Source organism: Triticum urartu, chromosome 2A, assembly GCF_056163025.1.
Source record: "Triticum urartu cultivar PI428250 chromosome 2A, HENAU_Tu73, whole genome shotgun sequence".
NCBI classification, from domain to species: domain Eukaryota; kingdom Viridiplantae; phylum Streptophyta; class Magnoliopsida; order Poales; family Poaceae; genus Triticum; species Triticum urartu.
The window spans coordinates 22,053,019-22,076,728 of record NC_141874.1 but is presented as its reverse complement, the minus strand read 5'-3'; the positions used below and the strand labels follow the sequence as shown (position 1 = coordinate 22,076,728).

The following is a 23,710-nucleotide window of genomic DNA, read 5'->3' as shown; positions in this document are numbered from 1 at the left end:
AACCCCAAAACGATAGCGGTAAATCTGTAAGAGACATCATAGATCGCACCATATCTAGTAAAGTACGATTACGATGTTCGGACACACCATTTCGCTGTGGTGTTCTGGGTGGCGTGAGTTGCGAAACTATTCCACAATTTTTCAAATGTACACCAAACTCGAAACTCAAATATTCTCCTCCACGATCAGATCGTAGAAACTTTATTTTCTTGTTACGATGATTTTCAACTTCACTCTGAAAATCTTTGAACTTTTCAAATGTTTCAGACTTATGTTTCATTAAGTAGATATACCCATATCTGCTTAAATCATCTGTGAAGGTGAGAAAATAACAATATCCGCCACGAGCCTCAATATTCATCGGACCACATACATCGGTATGTATGATTTCCAACAAATCTGTTGCTCTCTCCATAGTACCGGAGAACGGTGTTTTAGTCATCTTGCCCATGAGGCACGGTTCGCAAGTACCAAGTGATTCATAATCAAGTGGTTCCAAAAGTCCATCAGTATGGAGTTTCTTCATGCGCTTTACACCGATATGACCTAAACGACAGTGCCACAAATAAGTTGCACTTTCATTATCAACTCTGCATCTTTTGGCTTCAACATTATGAATATGTGTATTACTACTATCGAGATTCAATAAGAATAGACCACTCTTCAAGGGTGCATGACCATAAAAGATATTACTCATATAAATAGAACAACCATTATTCTCTGATTTAAATGAATAACCGTCTCGCATTAAACAAGATCCAGATATAATGTTCATGCTCAACGCTGGCACCAAATAACAATTATTTAGGTCTAATACTAATCCCGAAGGTAGATGTAGAGGTAGCGTGCCGACCGCGATCACATCGACTTTGGAACCGTTTCCCACGAGCATCGTCACATCGTCCTTCGCCAGTGTTCGCTTAATCCGTAGTCCCTGTTTCGAGTTGCAAATATTAGCAACAGAACCAGTATCAAATACCCAGGTGCTACTGCGAGCTCTAGTAAGGTACACATCAATAACATGTATATCACATATACCTTTGTTCACCTTGCCATCCTTCTTATCCGCCAAATACTTGGGGCAGTTCCGTTTCTAGTGACCAGTCTTCTTGCAGTAGAAGCACTCAGTTTCAGGCTTAGGTCCAGACTTGGGTTTCTTCTCCTGAGCAGCAACTTGCTTGCTGTTCTTCTTGAAGTTCCCCTTCTTCTTCCCTTTGCCCTTTTTCTTGAAACTAGTGGTCTTGTTAACCATCAACACTTGATGCTCCTTCTTGATTTCTACCTCCGCAGCTTTCAGCATTGCGAAGAGCTCGGGAATAGTATTGTTCATCCCTTGCATATTATAGTTCATCACGAAGCTCTTGTAGCTTGGTGGCAGTGATTGGAGAATTCTGTCAATGACGCAATCATCCGGAAGATTAACTCCCAATTGAATCAAGTGATTATTATACCCAGACATTTTGAGTATATGCTCACTGACAGAACTGTTCTCCTCCATCTTGCAGCTATAGAACTTATTAGAGACTTCATATCTCTCAATCCGGGCATTTGCTTGAAATATTAACTTCAACTCCTGGAACATCTCATATGCTCCATGACGTTCAAAACGTCGTTGAAGTCCCGATTCTAAGCTGTAAAGCATGGCACACTGAACTATCGAGTAGTCATCAGCTTTGCTCTGCCAGACGTTCATAACATCTGGTGTTGCTCCAGCAGCAGGCCTGGCACCTAGCGGTGCTTCCAGGATGTAATTCTTCTGAGCATTAAAATTGCTACCATCATCTTTCAACTTTGCTTTCTCAAGGAACGCATTAAAATTCAACGGAACAACAGCACGAGCCATCTATCTACAATCAACATAAACAAGCAAGATACTATCAGGTACTAAGTTCATGATAAGTTTAAGTTCAATTAATCAAATTACTTAAGAACTCCCACTTAGATAGACATCCCTCTAATCTTCTAAGTGATTACGTGATCCAAATCAACTAAACCATAACCGATCATCACGTGAGATGGAGTAGTTTTCAATGGTGAACATCGTTATGTTGATCATATCTACTATATGATTCATGCTCGACCTTTCGGTCTCCGTGTTCCGAGGCCATATCTGCATATGCTAGGCTCATCAAGTTTAACCTAAGTATTCTGCGTGTGCAAAACTGGCTTGCACCCGTTGTAGATGGACGTAGAGCTTATCACACCCGATCATCACGTGGTGTCTGGGCACGACGAACTTTGGCAACGGTGCATACTCAGGGAGAACACTTCTTGATAATTTAGTGAGAGATCATCTTATAATGCTACCGTCAATCAAAGCAAGATAAGATGCATAAAAAGGTAAACATCACATGCAATCAATACAAGTGATATGATATGGCCATCATCATCTTGTGCTTGTGATCTCCATCTCCGAAGCACCGTCGTGATCACCATCGTCACCGGCGCGACACCTTGATCTCCATCATAGCATCGTTGTCGTCTCGCCAATCTTATGCTTCCACAACTATCACTACCGTTTAGTAATAAAGTAAAGCATTACATCGTGATTGCATTGCATACAATAAAGCGACAACCATATGGCTCCTGCCAGTTGCCGATAACTCGGTTACAAAACATGATCATCTCATACAATAAAATTCAGCATCATGCCTTGACCATATCACATCACAACATGCCCTGCAAAAACAAGTTAGACGTCCTCTACTTTGTTGTTGCAATTTTTACGTGGCTGCTACGGGCTTAAGCAAGAACCAATCTCACCTACGCATCAAAACCACAACGATAGTTTGTCAAATAGACTCCGTTTTAACCTTCGCAAGGACCGGGCATAGCCACACTTGGTTCAAATAAAATTGGAGAGACAGTCGCCCGCAAGCCACCTATGTGCAAAGCACGTCAGGGGAACCGGTCTCGCGTAAGCGTACGCGTAATGTTGGTCCGGGTCATCTCGTCCAACAATGCCGCCGAACCAAAGTATGACATGCTGGTAGGCAGTATGACTTATATCGCCCACAACTCACTTGTGTTGTACTCGTGCATATAACATCAACATAAATAACCTAGGCTCGGATGCCACTGTTGGGTTTCGTAGTAATTTCAAAAAATTCCTACACTCACGCAAGATCATGTGATGCATAGCAACGAGATGGGAGAGTGTTGTCTACGTACCCACGCAGACCGACTACGGAAGCATTGACGCAACGTAGAGGAAGTAGTCGTACGTCTTCCTGATCCGACCGATCAAGCACCGAAACTACGGCACCTCCGAGTTCGAGCACACATTCAACTCGATGACGATCCCCGGACTCCGATCCAGCAAAGTGTCAGGGAAGAGTTCCGTCAGCACGACGGCGTGGTGACGATCTTGATGCACTACAGCAGCAGGGCTTCGCCTAAACTCCGCTATAGTATTATCGAGGACTATGGTGGCTGGGGGCACCGCACACGGCTAAGGAATAGATCACGTGGATCAACTTGTGTGTCTCTGGGGTGCCTCTGCCTCAGTATATAAAGGATTAGAGGGGGGAGGCTGGCCGGCCACAGGAGGCGCGCCAGGAGAGTCCTACTCCCTCTGGGAGTAGGATTCCCCCCCCCCAATCCTAGTTGGAGTAGGATTCGCGGAGGGGGAAAAGAGAGAGAGGGGGCCGGCCACCTCTCCTAGTCCTAATAGGACTAGGGGAAGGGGGAGGCGCGCAGCCCATGTGGGGCTGCCTCTTCTCTTTTCCACTAAGGCCCATCATGGCCCATTTAGCTCCCGGGGGGTTCCGGTAACCTTCCCGGTACTCCGGTAAAATCCCGATTTCACCCGGAACACTTCCGATATCCAAACATAGGCTTCCAATATATCAAACTTTACGTATCGACCATTTCGAGACTCCTCGTCATGTCCGTGATCACATCTGGGACTCCGAACAACCTTCGGTACATCAAAATGCATAAACTCATAATATAACTGTCATCGTGACCTTAAGCGTGCGGACCCTACGGGTTCGAGAACAATGTAGACATGACCGAGACACGTCTCCGGTCAATAACCAATAGCGGGACCTGGATGCCCATATTGGCTCCTACATATTCTACGAAGATCTTTATCGGTCAGACCGCATAACAACATACGTTGTTCCCTTTGTCATCGGTATGTTACTTGCCCGAGATTCGATCGTCGGTATCCAATACCTAGTTCAATCTCGTTACCGGCAAGTCTCTTTACTCGTTCCGTAATACATCATCTCACAACTAACATATTAGTTGTAATGCTTGCAAGGCTTATGTGATGTGCATTACCGAGAGGGCCCAGAGATACCTCTCCGACAATCGGAGTGACAAATCCTAATCTCGAAATACGCCAACCCAACATGTACCTTTGGAGACACCTGTAGTACTCCTTTATAATCACCCAGTTACGTTGTGACGTTTGGTAGTACCCAAAGTGTTCCTCCGGTAAACGGGAGTTGCATAATCTCATAGTTATAGGAACATGTATAAGTCATGAAGAAAGCAATAGCAACATACTAAACGATCGGGTGCTAAGCTAATGGAATGGGTCATGTCAATCAGATCATTCAACTAATGATGTGACCTCGTTAATCAAATAACAACACTTTGTTCATGGTCAAGAAACATAACCATCTTTGATTAACGAGCTAGTCAAGTAGAGGCATACTAGTGACACTAAGTTTGTCTAGGTATTCACACATGTATTATGTTTCCGGTTAATACAATTCTAGCATGAATAGTAAACATTTATCATGATATAAGGAAATAAATAATAACTTTATTATTGCCTCTAGGGCATATTTCCTTCACTCTCTGCGGATGAAATCCTTTCAATTACCGTACCCATCAAAGTACGGTGCTCCTCTGAGATGGACGCTCGCCCTAGCAGATCCTTCAGTTCCTCCGACCGTGCACCGGACGGTGCCGGACTTGTCTGATGGCCTTTTTCGAAGGCCAGACGTGGAGTACTTTGGGGGCCATATGACTGCCTTCTGGCCCTGCCGGATCCGGAGAAACCCTCCGTGACGATACCTCAGGGTCGCCCGCCTCGCAAGGCGGTGCGGCGGGGGGAGGCGTTCCGCTCTCCATCATCTCCGGAAGAAGATCCCCCGAAGACGAGCTCTGCTGAGAAGGGCTGAGATCCGAACTACAAGGTAAAATTTCGGTTATTTTCCTCAGAAATAAAACAGGGATTTCTCTCATTTTAAACCTCCCTCTCTACTTACGGCTCGGTGGAGGGCTGATCCCCTTGAGGGCATAATTCGGCCGAAGTATCCTCCGGCATAGGACCCTCTGGCAAAGATTTCTTCCCCCGCTTTGAGACCATGGTCTCCGAGTCTTCAGAGGCGGTCCTCTTCTTCCCCTGAGGAGAGGAATTTTCGATTCCTCCTTTCCGGACAGCCTCCTTCAAGGAGGCAGGAGCTTCCTTGTCCCCCCCCCCTCATTTTCTTCCAAAGGCGCAACCTCCAGCATCCTGGTTAACACGGGATCCGGCATGGTCTCAGGGAGGGGGCGGACACCTGATCAGCTTTGCCTTCGCTATCCACTCCTGTTTTAAAGACAACTCTTTTAAGGGCAATGTTATGATGAATATACGGATAAGCGTGTCCGGGCACAGGGCTACTTACTTGAGTATCCGGACGATTGCAGCTCAGACTTGCGTCCTCGGTCAAGTTCGGACACATTGCTTGTGGTCCGAAGAACAATTTGTACATCTCCACGAGCGTCGCGCCCATAAAATGTTGGAGAGCTCGTGGTCCCTCCAGATTGAACTCCCATAGGCGGAGGGGGCGACGTTTGCAGGGCAGGGTTCGGCGAATCAACATGACCTACGTCACCACGACCAGATTGATGTCTCTTTCCAGGAGATCACGAATGCGGCCCTGCAACAGGGGCACGTCCTTTGCCGGCCCCCAGTCCAGCCCCTTATTGACCCATGATGCTAGTCGGGGCGGGGGACCCGAGCGGAAAGCAGGCGGTGCCACCCACTTGGTACCCCTGGGAGCTGTGATATAAAACCACTCTCGTTGCCATAAGTTGGGCTCCTCTTGAAAAGAGCCCTCGGGCCATGGAGCGTCGGCATTCTTGCTTATAACAGCGCCTCCGCACTCCGCGTGCTGTCCCTCAATCTTCTTCGGCTCGACTTTGAAGGTCTTGAGCCATAGTTCGAAGTGAGGAGTAATACGGAGGAAGGCTTCACACACAACGATGAATGATGAAATGTGGAGGATGGACTCTGGAGCTAAGTCATGAAATTCCAGCCCATAATAGAACATGAGCCCCCTCACGAAGGGATCCGTCGCAAAGCCTAACCCTCGGAGGAAGTGAGATGTGAACACCACGCTCTCATCGGGCCTGGGAGTGGGAATAACCTGCCCTTGAGCAGGCAGCCTATGCGGGATTTCGCCAGTCAGGTACCTGGCATCCCTTAGCCGTAGCACATCTTCCTCCATAACGGAGGAAGGCATCCATCGGCCTTGAAGGTCGGAGCCGGACATCATCGAAGGTCCGAAGCGCCTAAATCTGGAGCCTTGGGTGTTGGAACTCGAGGCGAGAGGCGGATTCGATTGAGATCAAAAGAAAGGAGTAGAGCCTTGGTCTCTTTATAAGAGGTTGAATACCAAGAGTCCTCCCTGTGACCGTTTGGGACTCACCGTTGATCGAGAGGATATACCAACGGTCATGACTGGGTTACCCACGCCCGTATTGATGAGGATCCCGTAAATTAAGGGGACACGATCTCTGCTTCAACAAGACGTGCCAAGGAAACTGCCTCGCAAAACGCGCTAAGGTGGGACAGTAAAAACAATTTACATAAAGGCTTGGTTGTGGTGTGATGTCACGCTGCGGAATACGTCAGCAGATTAGATTTGCGCAAATATTATTCTCTCTACGGCAGTATGTGGAACTTATTTTGCAGAGTCGAACACTATCCTTGTGTTCAAAATCTTCTATGAAGTATTCGGAGGAGGAACCCGCCTTGCAATGCCGAAGACAATCTGCGCGCCGGACTCGTCGTCATTGAAGCCTGGTTCAGGGGCTACTGAGGGAGTCCTGGATTAGGGGGTGTCCGGATAGCCGTACTATAACCTTTGGCCGGACTCTCGGACTATGAAGATACAAGATTGAAGACTTCGTCCCGTGTCCGGATGGGACTTTCCTTGGCGTGGAAGGCAACCTTGGCGATGCGGATATGTAGATCTCCTCCCATTGTAACCGACTCTGTGTAACCCTAGCCCTCTCCGGTGTCTATATAAACCGGAGGGTTTTAGTCCGTAGAAGGAGAACAACAATCATACCATAGGCTAGCTTCTAGGGTTTAGCCTCTCTGATCTCGTGGTAGATCCACTCTTGTACTACCCATATCATCAATATTAATCAAGCAGGAGTAGGGTATTACCTCCATCAGGAGGGCCCGAACCTGGGTAAAAACATCGTGTCCCTTGTCTCCTGTTACCATCCGCCTAGACACACAGTTCGGGACCCCCTACCCGAGATCCGCCGGTTTTGACACCGACAGGAACCCTTTCCCCTCCCACCCAGGTTTGAGGGTGAAGAACCACTGGTGAATAGGGCAGCGAATATCTCAATGAAGATAGTATACTCAGCGCTGCATACTAACTGTAGCTCAAAACCTGCAACAACCGCATGATACGTCTCCGACGTATCTATAATTTTTTATTGTTCCATGCTATTATATTATCTATTTTGGATGTTAATGGGCTTATTTATACACTTTTATATTATTTTTGGGACTAACCTACTAACCCAAGGCCCAGTGCAAATTGCTGTTTTTTGCCTATTTTAGTGCTTCGCAGAAAAGGAATATCAAACGGAATCCAAATGGAATGAAACCTTCGGGAGAGTTATTTTTGGAACAAACGTGATCCAGGGGACTTGGAGTAGACGTCAAGAAATCAACGAGGAGGCCACGAGGCAGGGAGGCGCGCCGTGCCCCCCCTGGGCGCGCCCCCCACCCTCGTGGGCCCCTCGTAACTCCACCGACGTACTTCTTCCTCCTATATATATCCATATACCCCGAAAACATCCAGGAGCACCACGAAACCCTATTTCCACCGCAGCAACCTTCTGTACCCGTGAGATCCCATCTGGGGACCTTTTCCGGAGCTCCGCCGGAGGGGGAATCGGTCACGGAGGGCCTCTACATCAACTCCATGGCCTCTCCGATGATGTGTGAGTAGTTTACCACACACCTTCGGGTCCATAGTTATTATCTAGATGACTTATTCTCTCTCTTTGAATCTCAATACAAAGTTCTCCTCGATCTTCTTGGAGATCTATTCGATGTAACTCTTTTTGCGGTGTGTTTGTTGAGATCCGATGAATTGTGGGTTTATGATCAAGTCTATCTATGAACAATATTTGATTCTCCTCTGAATTCTTTTATGTATGATTGGTTATCTTTGCAAGTCTCTTTGAATTATCAGTTTGGTTTGGCCTACTAGATTGATCTTGCTTGCAATGGGAGAAATGCTTAGCTTTGGGTTCAATCTTGCGGTGTCCTTTCCCAGTGACAGCAGGGGCAGCAAGGCACGTATTGTATTGTTGCCATCGAGGATAAAAAGATGGGGTTTATATCATATTGCTTGAGTTTATCCTTCTACATCATGTCATCTTGCCTAATGTGTTACTCTGTTCTTATGAACTTAATACTCTAGATGCATACTGGATAGCGGTCATTGTGTGAAGTAATAGTAGTAGATGCAGAATTGTTTCGGTCTATTTGTCGTGGACGTGATGCCGATATACATGATCATGCCTAGATATTCTCATAATTATTCGCTTTTCTATCAATTGCTCGACAGTAATTTGTTCACCCACCGTAGAATATGCTATCTTGAGAGAAGCCTATAGTGAAACCTATGGCCCCCGGGTCTATCTTTTATCATACAAGTTTCCAATCTATTTTACTTTGCAATCTTTACTTTCAATCTATATCATAAAAATACCAAAAATATTTATCTTATTATCTCTACCAGATCTCACTTTTGCAAGTGGCCGTGAAGGGATTGACAACCCCTTTTATCGCGTTGGTTGTGAAGTTCTTATTTGTTTGTGCAGGTACTAGGTGACTTGCGTGTACCTCCTACTGAATTGATACCTTGGTTCTCAAAACTGAGGGAAATACTTACGCTACTTTGCTGCATCACCCTTTCCTCTTCAAGGAAAAACCAACGCATGCTCAAGAGGTAGCACCGCGTAATTAACCTCATGGCACCGCTCACGAGCCTCTCCTAGCCAAACGACGCCCCCAGGGAGGTAACGACACAGAGTGTTGCCGCATCCGCAGGGATAACAGGAATTAACATTGGGTCGGAGAAGACGTGGTAGGGAGAAGGGATCACGTCGGTGCCTCCAAGGAGGAGAACAACGCCCGCAGACAGTGTCACCGACATGGTTGGCCAAGCCACCAAAGGATTTCTCCCGAACCCCACTTACGCCACCATCAGCCCGACTAGACAAGATCACCGACGCGAGATCCGGTGGGAAGTGGACCAGATGGGAAAAAGGAGTAACCTTCAGATCTGACGCAAGAAGAACCGCGAGACCAGACCGCCGGCCATGAACCGCGCCCGTGTCACTACACCGCCCACACGGCTGAGGACGGGGGCCCTCTCGTGTGAGCACCACCAGCCGCGAAGATGGCGTCGCCTCTCCAAGCAGGGCCGCCGCCTTGGAGCCCAAAGCCCTCCGCCGAGACCGGAGCTTTTCCAAGAGCCCATATACCTTTTCCATAAACTGAACTTATTTCCTATATACTAACCTTATCAACCCAAGTTAATCAAACCCATGGAAATCGAACTGAAGGAGCAAATTGATAAAGTACCATTTTCTGCTTTGACAATCCATCATGTTCTCTTTTGATGGAACATCTTATAATCATCGAACATCTACATTTAACCCCTAACTGAACACATGTCTACATTTAAGTTAGCTATTTCTTCTGTCTTACCCCTTGCTGAAAACACAACATATTCCACGCTGCCAAACACACCAATCGGAAAAAGGCAATTTTCACTTTTCATCGATTAGAAGCAGCTCCGAAAAGGAAATTAAAGAAGCAACGATCTCTCTCTCTCCCCACCCCACCCCGCCCCGGCCCTGCTCCCCGCCCCGCCACATCACGCAGCGTCCACGGCCGCTCGCCGCTCGCCGCTCGCCGCCGCCCCTCCCTCCCCCGGCCCCCCGACCTCGGCCGTTCGGCCCCTCCTGCGGGCGGAGGTGAGTGGTGAGCCTCCCTCGCCGCCTTGCCCTCCAGAGGGAACAAGACGAGAGCGATCGGCGTCGGGATGCTGAGGCGGCGGCTGAGCTCCCTTCTCCTCCGATCCCCGTGCTCCTCCTCCGCCGCCGCTTCCTCCTGCCACCACCAGCAACAGCACCACCTCCTCCTCCCCACCCACGCCGAGGTAACCCCACGGTCCCCCTTTCTTTCTCTCCCGCGCATTCCGTCGAACGCCTCGCGCGCGCGCCCAACGTGGCCGGACCGGATCTGGCGTGCTCGCCTTTCTCGCCCCATTGGGGTCAACACGCTCCTTCCGTTCCCAGATGCTCATCCGCCTGACTGTTTTCCTCGCAGAAACCGCCGGCCCTGAATCTGCTCAGGCTCTTCACATCCCTAGCTGTACGTTTGTTCCCAAACCCGCATTCTTATTATTTGTGACAGCTATGCAGACTCCATCTGAATAATTGGTGGTGTGCCCTCTGTTCATTCTGTAGGGAACCGATGGTGAGAGGCCGTTCATCGCTTTCGTCTTAGGTAAAATTTTCCTACTTTTACACCCAATATGTTGCAGGATTATTATTTTTCTTCCTTCGAAATGGAGGCAAAAGCTTTGTAGGGTTGATTTCACATTTATATACTCTATGTGTATCCTGTATAGAGTAAATTGAGGAACCCTTCTCTCAATGATAATCAGTGCTGTTTCAAGTTGGATTGTGTTGTGGCGCTCAAATTTCAATTGTTCGCACGACTAATCAAGGTCCTGCGTATAGGGGGGCCTGGGAGTGGGAAAGGAACGCAATGTAGTAGGATCGCCTCAGATTTTGGATTTTCTCATGTGAGTGCTGGTGACCTTCTGCGGAATGAAATAGCTGCTGGCACTGATCAAGGGTAATACTTCTTTCCGTCCAATCCTCTGATAGCCTTATAATGACGCGCACGCACATGCATGGTTCGGTGAATTGATTTGTCAGTTTCATGGCATTTGCCAGGGAGTGGATCCTGGAGATAATAAGGGAAGGGAGGATTGTTCCATCGGAGATAACTGTTGAACTGGTCAGAAAAGCAATTGAATCAAGCACTGCTAAAAGGGTTCTTATCGATGGTTTTCCAAGGTGTGAGGAAAACAGAATTGCCTTTGAAAAAATAGTAAGTTCTCTATTTGGCTTGCATTACTGGTCCAGAAGTTTCTATTAATTAAAATTGTATGTGATGAGATGGATAAGTCCATGATGTTCATCAGTTTCGGTTCAATTTTTGGGAAGGCTGATAACAGGTGAATCTTCAAGTTTTGTAGCGCTCTTGGCTGTAACCATCTGTGTATACACACTTGTCTTTACATTTTTTACGCCAATATGCTGGCCCAAAACTGCCAGTGTACAGTATGCAATCAGCAGTTTCTTATGTATGTATTTTTTTTTAGTAGCAAATCAATAACTATGTCCTGCTCTAGAGAGATGCACTTTTAGGATTTATGCAGTAGTCCACAGTTATGTTAGCCCCACTATGGTGGATGTATAGTTGCATCTCAACAACTACTACAAGCATTTATATCAAAGAAAATGTGTGTGCTGTGGTCGGGCAATTAGAAGACACTGGCATACCAACTAAGATATGTTTCATTGTTGTCCACTCAATAATTGCTAGTCAGATAAATGTAGATTGCATGGTCCTGTTCTGATATGTTGACTAATAAATTTCAGACTGGAACTGAACCAGACCTTGTGCTTTTCTTTGACTGTCCTGAGGATGAGATGGTTAAACGTCTCCTAAGCCGTAACCAGGTTGGTCTTCGTACTATCTATGGAGTAAATTGTGCTAGATATATATACACAACATGAGTACTGTACATTTCTCAATTCTTATTTGAAACTTACTCCACGTGTGTTTTTCTAAGATTTTATTTCTCAGACGTTACTTTCGGCTTTGACAATTATCCTCTTATCACTCCCTCTCTCTTAACTAACATGAAATATAGCATTCCTAAAGGATAGTCCTTGTGGATTACCACAAATGATTTTCTTCTTCATATGTCATTTAAATTGAAGAGAAAAACACTAATCTCATTAGTGTAGTTTGTGGATATCAAAATGGGAGGTTGATTAGTGCTCTAGTGGAGTTTCTTTTAAAAAATATCACATTAGATTGATCTCTCTATTTGTTTCTACTTTTTCGATTATCTCATGTATGCGTCTTAGGGACGAGTTGATGATAACATTGAGACAATCAAGAAGCGTCTAAAAGTGTTCGAGAGTTTGAATCTTCCTGTTGTAGAGTACTACTCTTCAAGGGGAAAGGCACACAAGGTAATTAATATATTTATTTAACGCAGAGTGTCCTGGACAGGAGCACTTCTTGTACCTTTCTTTTATGAACCGTACCTTTACTTTTTGACGTGCATTTTCCTATTTCCTTCACACGGAAACAGAGCTCTACCTTTTGTTCTAGAAGTTGATTTAAAAGGCTTCTTAATGTGCAGCATTAAACTATACCTGGCTTATTCTCTTGAACATTTACAAATGCCAATATATATTTCAGAAACGTCAAACATATGGGTTACCAGTGTATAAATAGCAGGATAGTATTTCCGGGGAGTCATAGGACAGAGAGGTAGAGCCAGGATGCGATTCCCTCGTCTTCTGAATTTCATATAACCGTAAGACCATTTTTCCATGTTGTGGAGGGGAGTGAGATCAGAGATCTGCCTATTTATTTGATATTAGATGAGTGTCTGTAATTCACTCATTTTGGAAGAGATTGCTAATCTCTTCAGAAGGGGTACATATCAGGGATATAACATAGTAACATATTCTGTATATCACTCATATTGAGGATCTGTAGGATGTCTTATTTATTGTTTAGACTTGACCTTTGGATGTGTAAGACTACTTGTTGATCTCCATGCAGATAAAGGCAACGGGAACTGAAGATGAAATCTTTGAAGCAGTTCGCAAGTTGTTTTCTTCCTTAAGGTAAATCCTGATGTTTAAGACACGAAATTCCTGTCATATACTGTGACTATGTCCGCTCTCCTGAAGGAGGTGCACATTCTTGCATCATCTGATTTCTGATTGCTTGCATATCATTTTTCTAGTGCCAAATTTGTTCTGAAAGCTTTTCAGTCCTCACATATTTAGCATATGCTATCCCTTAGAATTAAATGCCCAAGTTGCAGCACCCACTCTTTCCATACATTAACAAGTGATGGTGAGTTGTTTTATACTAAGCCTGCCGTTGCAGTTAGGCTAGGCCATCGCCATAAGCAAAAGGGTATTGCTTGTAGGTAGAAAGAGCTTGAGTTTCTGAATCCTTGCCATTTGTGTTCACTGTGCACAATAAAGAAAGACAAACTGACAAGCAAAATGAAGAGAGTGGCATTTGTCTTGTTGATTGATGGATAAGGAGGAAGAGGTCCAGGAGGATGCTACGTCGCAAACTTTGTCATCTTGCTGACTCGCCGAACCCTCGCCTGTAGCTAGTTTCTTGACACGTTTGACTAAGCAATGCTAGCAACTTGCAGTTGTCCCAGCTTATGATAAAGATGTACTCCTACTTTGGTACTAGGTATACAAAAAGGTTATTGCAATCGTTTGACCACTTCACCATGTCTGCAGGCTATGAGGAGGCGGCCGTCCTCTCTCACACGGGAGCCGGGGGAATTAGAATTGCGCCTGGCGAAAATTGTGTTTCTTTTGTCCCTTTCATATAATCTTTTAGCGTAATAATTGTACATATTCTGATACACGGACGGTCCATACCTGTGAGAAAACAGAGGGCCGGTGAAACGCCCAACCTGCGATGATAAACCCTAACCTTGCGCTCTCGTCGCGCTCCACTGTACTGTATAACGCATGATATTTTCTGCCTCACACCCTACAAGGCTACAATGTATGTCTGCCCCCCTTTTTTTTACCGGAATAACTGTGTGTGCGCCGTGCTTGGGTGGTGACGATTTGCTGTCTATATGTCTGTTCTCAGAGATGAGATGAGAACTGCCGGCGTCCGATAAACTAATGATCTGACCGGAGGAACAAGTAGTCTACGTTTGGATTTATATACTTATATTAGTTAATGTGAACTGCCGGCGTGTTTTTGTCAGTTCTTTGGACCGGCCGTTTATGTTGTTAATTAATGTGATCGCCGGCGCTTCCACGCAAAGTCTACTCTGAAAAAACTCCAATGTTGTCTATGCATGATGTGAGGAGAAACTTGTACTGTCGACGATTCATTCATTTTCCTGCCTGCATCCTCTGCCTTGCATACCATGGAGCGGGGACACGTGGCGCTTGCTAGAGGACTCACCAGCGCATCGGCCATTGACGTGCCAACACGTGGACTCCTCCAAGGGCAACATAGATGATTGCCAAACACAGAAAAGTTGCAATATTGCTAGGTACTCTATTTATTTATTTATTTATTTTTGAGTTGGTACTCTAGTTGTTCGTACTTCCTAGTTGCACTCGACGTGTGGAAACTGTCTCGATCGTACGCACATAATCCGGGAATTGAAGAGGTTGAGGTGAACATGAAATTCGTATTGGAATTATTAGGCGTAGAGGAAAAGATGATTGGTCACGAGCAACGTCGGCATCGACTGGACCTATCTACCGTGGGTCCGTGATGTGAGGTCATGCGTAGACTTTTGGGGAGCAAAGCTCCAACCGGGCCTGCATCCAAGCATGTCACCATGTGTTGTTGGAGAACACAAGCAAGCCAAATATTTTCTAATGCATAGATAAGCCAAAAAGGAGCGAAAATGAAACGGAAATTGTTGTGCTTACTCCACTGGGGAGTGAGGATATGCCGATATGGACATAATTAATTTGTTTCTATATCTCACAGATTTAATGTGTTTGTGTTACCTTTTTTTAAAGGTGGGGTGAAAAGCCCATCTGAACATTTCATGAGCCAATCAAGCGGCAAAAAGAGCAGTACAAGAGTTCTCCGGACGGAGCCAAGGGTGGCGGTGGGCGTGACAGGCAGCAACCTACGACAAGACATGGAAATTTTGAATTTGCAGATGGATCCAGAACACCTTCAACACCAAAGCGCGACGTCTACAGCGATGTCGCGAGGGGCGTGCGTTGCTCACGGAACACCTTGATATAAGTGCGACGCTAAACGTGGGCCAGCGGATAATGCAAAAATATCCACCGCCTCACTGACCATTGGATGGGCACGTTAACGATCGTTCGATTTACCCATGTAAGCAGCCACCCTTTTGCAACAAGAGTGGTGCTGCAAAAGGCCTTCTGTAATAGGATGTTTGTTGCAATCACCTTGAAGTGTTTTATTTTTCTTTGATAAAATCTTTGCAACAAAGGTAATGTTCAGGGCCGTCTCCAGAAATTTGGGGGCCCGGGGCGAATATCAAAATAGGGGCCTAACTTTTTTGTAATAAATCATATAATTGAAGAACTAACATAAGCAAAGCATAGTCTCACTTAATTATATAACTTCAAATATGACTTATTTGGTACAATATCTAGGAAATATATCAAATACTAATGGCATAAAATAGTAAGGAATGGTACTGCCTTTGAAGCACCGGAATCATACTTCCTTCCGGGATGCACGAGTCTTTCTGTTTAATAAATTAAAACTTAATCTGAATCAATTCAAACTATATGAACTATAGCCCCTTTATATAGCTAAGAAAATGTAAAAAGACTTCACCTAGATGTAAGATTTTGAAATTTTCATTTAACAAAAAAGTAGCCTACACTAGCAAAATAAATTAGGGCTTTCTCTACAAGGACTTACGTTTGGCAGGATGATGCGCCGTGGGGCGTGGCCGCCTGGCCGATCGGCTGCTGCGTACGCACGTCCTAGTTTGACCTTGTGTCTTCCTTCTGCCATCGTCGCCTTGCTCGATACTATCGGTCAGCCAGGCACCCAGCCGTCGCCGCCCTGTTGCCTTTCCATGTGCGTGCGATCGGGATTCTGATATATTTTTTTAAAAAGTATTGGGATCGTAATTGGGAGACGAGAGTTAGGGAAATGAACTGGCGTGCTGCAGGGGCTCCGTGCGTGGCTGCTAGAATGGGCTGGCTAGAGTGTGTTTTTTACTGGGCCTTCTACTTTTCACATATATGTACACATATAACTTGCTGGATTGGGGGGCCCCAAAATTTTGGGGCCCTGTGCGGTCGGCCAATTTGGCCTCCCTGTGCGGTCGGAATATTGATAGTGGTAGCTTTTCAATGTTAGCTTTTCCAAATCAAGGGTTTTATAGTGGTAGCATTCTGCAATTAACTTGCTATACTAAGAAGGATGAGGGAAGCCTAGGAGAGCCGCCAACTCCAATTGAAGGAAGACGCGACGTTTTATTAATCCCCAACGAGAAAATGCACATTGTTTTCTTTTTTTTTCCTATCAAATCGGTCATAACCATTGCCTACATTTCACAAAATAGTACAAACGAATAGGCCTGTGATTCCGTACAAAGACACGACGACCCTCTTCGGAAAAAAAATCATGAGATGGAAGTATAAATATAATATTCTTAGCTACATCTTGTGAAGATTGTAAATGGAGGAAAGGTCCATTTGGGACTCTTGTAGGGGGCACATAGCCTCGTGTTAGCCTGCATGATTAACCAGCTAGCTGCCGCTAACGGTGAAAGCTAGCCAGGATTACGACCCCCTCTCCCTATGAATCTATGATCAGCTGGGTGTATTTGTCCTACGCCCCAAACAGCAGGCGAAGGTGGTTCACTAGGAAGGACAGGGACGCAGCTAGCTGGAAGCAAAATTCCAAATTTGCAGGACCGAGAATCTCAGCCTTGCGTCCTTGTGGCAATCAACCAAGCAATGCTGGGTGGAGGGACATCGATCCTCCAAATAAAGAACACGGGGATGTTGGAACATTATTGTTCTTGCTGGTCCCACTGCCAAGTCAGATTTATCAATGTAGGATGGATCTTTGACAGGGATAAGGTTGTGTGCCTTTGTGTCTTGTTTTTTTTTTTGTTGTTGTTGTTGAGAACTTTGTGTCTTGTATTGTACTATATGCTATATACCCACTTCTACGTTGAAAAAATTGAGTGGACGGACGGCCGAGTCCCACACAAAGAAATTCTTAGTACCTAGCAACCATTGTTAAAATGCCGGCGGAAATGATCTACCTACATTATTTTTTAAATATCGCTTGTGAATTTTATTTTATTTTTACTATTTGTAGTTTCGTGATTCTTCAAATCGGCATATCCGACTCTCTTGTCTTTCACCCCTTCTCATCTCTGCTGCTCATCTTGTGGGCACACAAATCTCCTTCCAACTCGCATATGTGCTATGGAGATCATGATGATGATTTATAATAAGAACTCATGAAAATAGAATGTCATATCAATTCAGTGTGCATTCCAATTTGGCGATGATGCTCCGAACCAAATGTCACAAATCCTACCTTCAAAATTCATTCTTGCCCCCCTTTACCGCACCAAACAAATGGACGGGAACAGAATAAATCCAAAATTTGAGCGGGTCCTTTTTTTCTGAGAAATACTAACTGACGAACGTCCCTGGGAGGGGATGGCAAACGGATGTTTCTAAGACATTTTTTGGTGGCAGGAGATGGCAAATTCTGCCCGTTTTTACCGCAAAATTCTCTTCTTTTCAAAAACTGTCATGCATATCTGAATAAATTGTCATGTGTCTCTGAAGAAACTGTCGGTAAAAATGTTCACAAATGTCACCCCTCCCTCCCAGCGAACGTTCGCCAGCTATTGCAGTCCTTTTTTTTTGCCACATCAAACATCTTTTCGAAAAAAATTAAAAAAGAAGAAAAAGCTCTGTAACAATCTTTGCTTATTACTTTGCCAAATAAATATCCACATTAAAGACGATGCACATATCTGAACTGATAAATTGGCAGTAAATAAGTTTCCAAATATACTGAATAAATGCAATCATCACTGACTAATGATGCTCCAAATGTCGCCCTATGCTCCTCCTCAATGTCGCCGTCTCTTTCTCCCCCTTCTCGCAACAGAATCAAACAGAGGAGCCACCAAGATCCCATCTATAAATACCGCCACCTCCGCCGATCGTCTTCCACCGCCGATTTGTCTCCACCCATCAGCTGCCGCCCTCACTCCTCTCCGCCGGCCCGCCCGTTCAGAGGGACGAAATGGCCGTGTCGACGGAGCTGCCGGAGGCCGGGTCCCCGCAGGGGACGGAGGCGACGGCGCCGCCTCCTCCCGGCCTGCGGTACAACTCGCCGCTGGTCCAGGTGTCGCTGATCGGGCTGGTGTGCTTCTGCTGCCCGGGCATGTTCAACGCGCTGTCCGGGCTGGGCGGAGGCGGGCAGTTCGACCACACCACGGCCGACAACGCCAACACGGCGCTCTACGCTTGCTTCGCCGTCTTCGGCGTCCTCGGCGGCGCCGCCCACAACCTGCTCGGCCCGCGCCTCACGCTGCTCCTGGGCTCCCTCACCTACCCGCTCTACGCCGCCTCCTTCCTCTACTACAACCACCACAAGTCCCAGACGTTCCCCATCACGGCGGGCGCCCTGCTCGGCGCCGGCGCGGGCCTGCTCTGGGCGGCGCAGGGCGCCATCATGACCTCGTACCCGCCGCCCAACCGCCGGGGCAGCTACATCTCGCTCTTCTGGTGCCTCTTCAACCTGGGCGGCGTCCTGGGGGGGCTCCTCCCCTTCTCCTTCAACTACAGCCGCACCGACGCCGGCAGCGTGAACGACGCCACCTACGGGGCCTTCATCGGCTTCATGCTCCTGGGCGCGGCGCTCACCTTCCTCGTCCTCCCGCCCGCCAAGATCGTCCGCGACGACGGCACGCGCGCCACCAGGGTCACCTACTCCTCCGTGTCCACCGAGGGGTGGGAGATCCTCAAGCTCTTCACCAACTGGAAGATGCTGCTCATCCTGCCGGCCGCATGGGCCAGCAACTTCTTCTACACCTACCAGTTCAACAACGTCAATGGCCTCCTCTTCACGCTCCGGACCAAGGGCCTCAACAACGTTTTCTACTGGGGCGCGCAGATGATCGGCTCCGCCGGCATCGGATACTTCCTCGACTTCGGCTTCGCCAGCCGCAGGAAGCGGGGCCTCATGGGCGTCGCCGCCGTCGCCCTGCTCGGCACCGCCATCTGGGCCGGCGGCCTCGCAAACCAGCTCAGGTACCTCGACGGCGAGTTCCCCGACAAGATCGACTTCAAGGAGGGCCGCCGCTACGCCGGCCCGTTCCTGCTCTACTTCAGCTACGGCCTCATGGACGCCATCTTCCAGAGCCTCATCTACTGGATCATCGGCGCACTCGCCAACGACTCCCAGATCCTCAGCAGGTACCTACACACTCTTCATTTCTTATCATGTGTGTGATGAATTCAGTTCCTCACTGATTTTGATTTTGGATTGGCAACTAGTAGTACTCCAACATGATAGGTATGGAGTAGTAATGACTAATCTTAACCTTGTTTCAGATATAATACTACACTTAAATTGATTAACTGTTAAGTTAGTATTAGCACGGATAAATAGGATTCTTTAAATTTGTAGTGCTGAATTTAGCTGTAGAATCCACTGTTTGATAGAAGAAGAAGATCTCACTCTCTTCTTCTTCTGATGGTTCTCACTCTGTTTTGTAGCAGCAGACTCTGCTTTAGGAAAGTTTCAAAGTACACTAGTACTCCCTCCGTCCGGAAATACTTGTCATCATAATGGATAAAAGGGGATGTATCTAGATGTATTTTAGTTCTAGATACATATCTTTTTATCCATTTTGATGACAAGTATTTTCGGACGGAGGGAGTACTAGATAAGACACTCCATAAACTTTGGAGGGGGAGTCCACTGACTTCACACGGCTAGATTTGATATTAAAATGCATGAAAACATGGCATCTGAATCATCATCCCTGTTGAAAGGGGGTCATCTTTTTCGTGTAAAATACCATGAGTACCATGAGTCCATGACCATGACGGCAGATACTAGTTAAGGCAAAAGGATGCCTTGACTTCTGAACTCTGCCCTCTTCCAAAATCTGATTACAGGGGAAGCAACATTTCAGTCTCACTTTTTCCCCTTTTGGAATTAGATGTCAGAGTCTTGTTTGCTGCTGTCTGAAACTGAAACCTAGTGTTATCCATCTTCAGAAATTCTTGCCCAGTTTAATGCATCACAAAATCTGCCGATGCTGATAGAAATGTGCTTACAACATTAAATTTGATTCTTTATCAGTTGTGATGGATATCTTATCCAGCTACCTTTTCTTTCTCTTTACAACAACATTTCTCTCCATAGGCTGGTCTTGCTTATAAAATGAACTAAAATGGACCGTACTAGTTAAAATGAACCACATGCCTTGACTTTGGATGCCTTGTGGATTTAGATGCCAGAGTCTCTCCTGTTTGCTGTCTGAAACCTAATGCTCTCCAGCTACAGAATTATTATCCAATCTGCCGGTTATCGCTAGAATTGTGGTTACAACATAAAGAATAAATTTTAAGGATACCTGATAGGTTGTGATGGATAGGATAAGGTTCTTATCCAGACACCTCTTCCTTCTCTTTAGAATAATTTCTGTAGGCTGGTCCTTGAAAACAAACTGAAATGCTCCTGTGTGTGTGTGAAGAGGCCTTGGTGTGTAGGTAATACTTTCTCAAGTCTGAACAGTCTCATGCGTCATTCTTATCATGCTGTTTCCTCCTGCATTTGCTATTCCTTTCAAGTACTACAAGGTGGGCATACTCATGCATAATGCATTTGGTGTTGGCGTTGGTCAATAAAATTGCTCTTCTGAACAAAAGTGTATGCAATTGGTGTTGGTCAATACGTATATCAAGTAGCTGTCTGAATAAAATTTCAACTTCTGTTGCAGATACGTTGGGTTCTACAAGGGGGTTCAGAGCGCAGGAGCAGCCGTGGCATGGCAGGTCGACACCCACAAGACGTCTCTGCTGTCGCAGCTGATCGTCAACTGGGGGCTGTGCACCGTCAGCTACCCGCTGCTCGCCGTCCTGGTGCTCCTGGCCGTGAAGGACGAGGACTACTCGGTGTCCAACGTCGACGACGGCGGCAAGGAGAAAGAGACCAAGATGGCCGCGCCGTCAAGCTTCCACTGAGAGGATACATTTCAGTTATTCATCCGCGTGTTCGCCTGCCGCGATATCTCTCGAGTACAATGGTTTAGACCGCGGTGTAGGCGTGAGTGCTCGCTGCTCGACGATGGCTGAGCAATCTTCGTGTTGTGTCAGATTGTGTTACTCCAGTGTGTGTGTGGTTCATGGCGGTGGTGGTGTTCCTTGGTAACATCATGTGATAATTTTTTTTCTCTGTTTTCATTGTCTTCAGTTCAGTTGAGCTGCAGTATACAGTACAGTATACGGTTTCATTGCTTGTTCAAACCGCTCTGTCAATCAAGAAATGGTAATCAGTTCTGTGTTGCGCGCTTCTCTTCTTCCGTGCGATTTCCGGCTCGTATTTGAGCGAACGGAAACGAAATTGTGAACTGCAGATAGATAGTTCTGCATTTTCTGAATTTTCTGTCAGTCTGGAGTAGGCATATCTTGAGTATATGGATAGAAAGCATATCTTGTGCTATATCCGGTTCATATTTGAGCTACTGGAAACCGAATCCTCAACTGCAGACAGCTATTTCTGCGTTTTCTGAATTTGCAGGCACATGTTGAGCATATGGATAGGAAGTCAGATTAAGCATGCTCTTGGAATTCCATGGCGTGCTGGTTCGTATTTGAGCTCATGGAAACGGAATTCTGAACTGCAGATAGCTAGTTCTGCGTTTTCTGAATTTTCATGCAGTCTGAAGTAGGCATATCTGGCTGCAATTTTCAGGCAGTTGGGAGTAGGCACATCTTGAGCATATGGGTAGGAAGCAGCAAATGTTATAATGCTACAGTACAGACAATCTTCCCTCGAAAAGAAAAATAAATACAAACGATGTGTTATATTTGCCATTTCTTATAACCACTCTTTGGCTAGCTAATATACTCTGAATACAAGCAATCTTGTTTACCTGAAATGTGTTTGAAAAACTGAGTACAGGCAATCTTCTGTACTTATAATATGTTTGAAAAATTGAGTGCAAGCAATCTTCTGTACTTGAAATATGTTTGAGAATTTTGGCCCGCTGCTTATATAGCTAATAAAAAAAGGGATTGCCGAGCATATTTGTCATATGCTTGCTTAGCTAGTCGGTGGCATTTTTAATCATTAATCCTGGAGTTTGTATGCTATATGTGCATGCCGCACATGTTACCACCACGACACGAGGCAGCTCATGCCTCTCGTGCGCTGGGTGTGCTTCCATTTGGGCACGCACACTCAGCTGACTGCCCACTTAAGAGGTGGAATGCAGACGCTCCGGTTGGTATTTCAGCTGGTGGAAGTGGAATTCTGAGCTGCAGATAGTAGATAATCCCGCGTCTTCTGAATTTTCAGGCGGTCTGGAGTAGGCATGTCTTGAGCATATGGATAGGAAAACGCGCATTCAGTTTCAGCATATGCTCTTTGAATTCCACGGCGCACCGTCAAACGATATTTTATCATGCTACAGACAATCTTCCCTTGAAAAGAAAAACAAATACCAAACGATATGCTTTTTCTTTCTGAGGATACTAAACGATATGTGATGCTTTTCCATTGTGATAACTACTGTATTTGGCAATCTAAAAAAAAACTACTGTGTTTGGCTAGCTAATATACTCTGAATACAAGCAACCTTGCAGTGAACAGAGAGCATGTAATGTAGGCAGCACCAAATGCTGTCGGGCCTTGCAGTCAACTTACAGTCATGCACGTGCGCATATCATCGTCAAAGGTGCCATGTACAGTTAAATTGGAAAAGTATCAAAAATCTGCAACACATAAATAAACAGAGTAGAAAATAAAAAGATTGCCAGGGTAAAAAAAAAAGAAAAAGATTGCCCAGCATATTTGACATATGCGCGCTTGGCTAGACGGTGGCCTCACTCATTAATCCTTGAGTTTGTATGCTGAGTGTGCATGCCGCACACGGAACCACCACAGCACGAGTCACCTCACGGCGCTCGTGTGCTTGGTGTGCCTCCATTCTGGCACGCCTACTGAGCTCACTGCTCACTTAAGAGGTGGTTCTCAAACCACTGAGTGGCCGAGGTGGGACTAAAGAACAAGCAAACTCTGGCCATTCCCATTCGTGAGGAGGGGCTGAGGTCTGATGGCTGTGGGCTGCGAGCAGCTGCTGCTGGGCTGGGCCGCATGGAGGAATGGTAAGGTAAGCTGGGTCCGCGAGAAATTCGGTCTTCACAGGTTTTTTTATTCGGATTCATACCGGAGTAAGCACTGCAGTAATTTTGATTGCCTCACTGCTCTGGATGTGCACATCAAGAGAGCGGTAATAGTGATGAGAAATGTAATTTACTCTCTCCAGAACACTGCTGCTGCACTTCACTGTTCAACACTGGTGGATTACGACAATCTAGCTTATCCAACGAGTCCCTTCTTCTTCTT

At 46.1% G+C, this 23,710-nt stretch overlaps 2 protein-coding genes across 3 annotated transcripts; both read left to right on the top strand.

Annotated features, from left to right (window-relative positions):
• The first annotated feature begins 10,095 nt into the window (after positions 1-10,095).
• LOC147983038 (UMP-CMP kinase 2-like) lies at positions 10,096-14,131 on the top strand. 2 transcript variants are annotated; one of them, XM_087542808.1, is made up of 9 exons: positions 10,097-10,427; positions 10,598-10,642; positions 10,738-10,777; positions 11,014-11,131; positions 11,233-11,389; positions 11,944-12,024; positions 12,439-12,546; positions 13,148-13,212; positions 13,855-14,131. In XM_087542808.1, the coding sequence occupies exons 1-9, from the start codon at positions 10,311-10,313 to the stop codon at positions 13,859-13,861; spliced, it is 738 nt and encodes a 245-aa protein (XP_087398934.1). In that variant the 5' UTR covers positions 10,097-10,310; the 3' UTR covers positions 13,862-14,131. The 2 variants fall into 2 exon arrangements, with proteins under 2 accessions (XP_087398935.1, XP_087398934.1); XM_087542809.1 differs by lacking the exon at positions 12,439-12,546 and having other exon boundaries at positions 10,096-10,427.
• A 4,092-nt stretch (positions 14,132-18,223) lies between these two features.
• LOC125527964 (UNC93-like protein 1) lies at positions 18,224-21,654 on the top strand. Its single transcript, XM_048692478.2, has 2 exons — positions 18,224-19,545; positions 21,081-21,654. The coding sequence occupies exons 1-2, from the start codon at positions 18,371-18,373 to the stop codon at positions 21,322-21,324; spliced, it is 1,419 nt and encodes a 472-aa protein (XP_048548435.1). The 5' UTR covers positions 18,224-18,370; the 3' UTR covers positions 21,325-21,654.
• Positions 21,655-23,710: the final 2,056 nt, after the last annotated feature.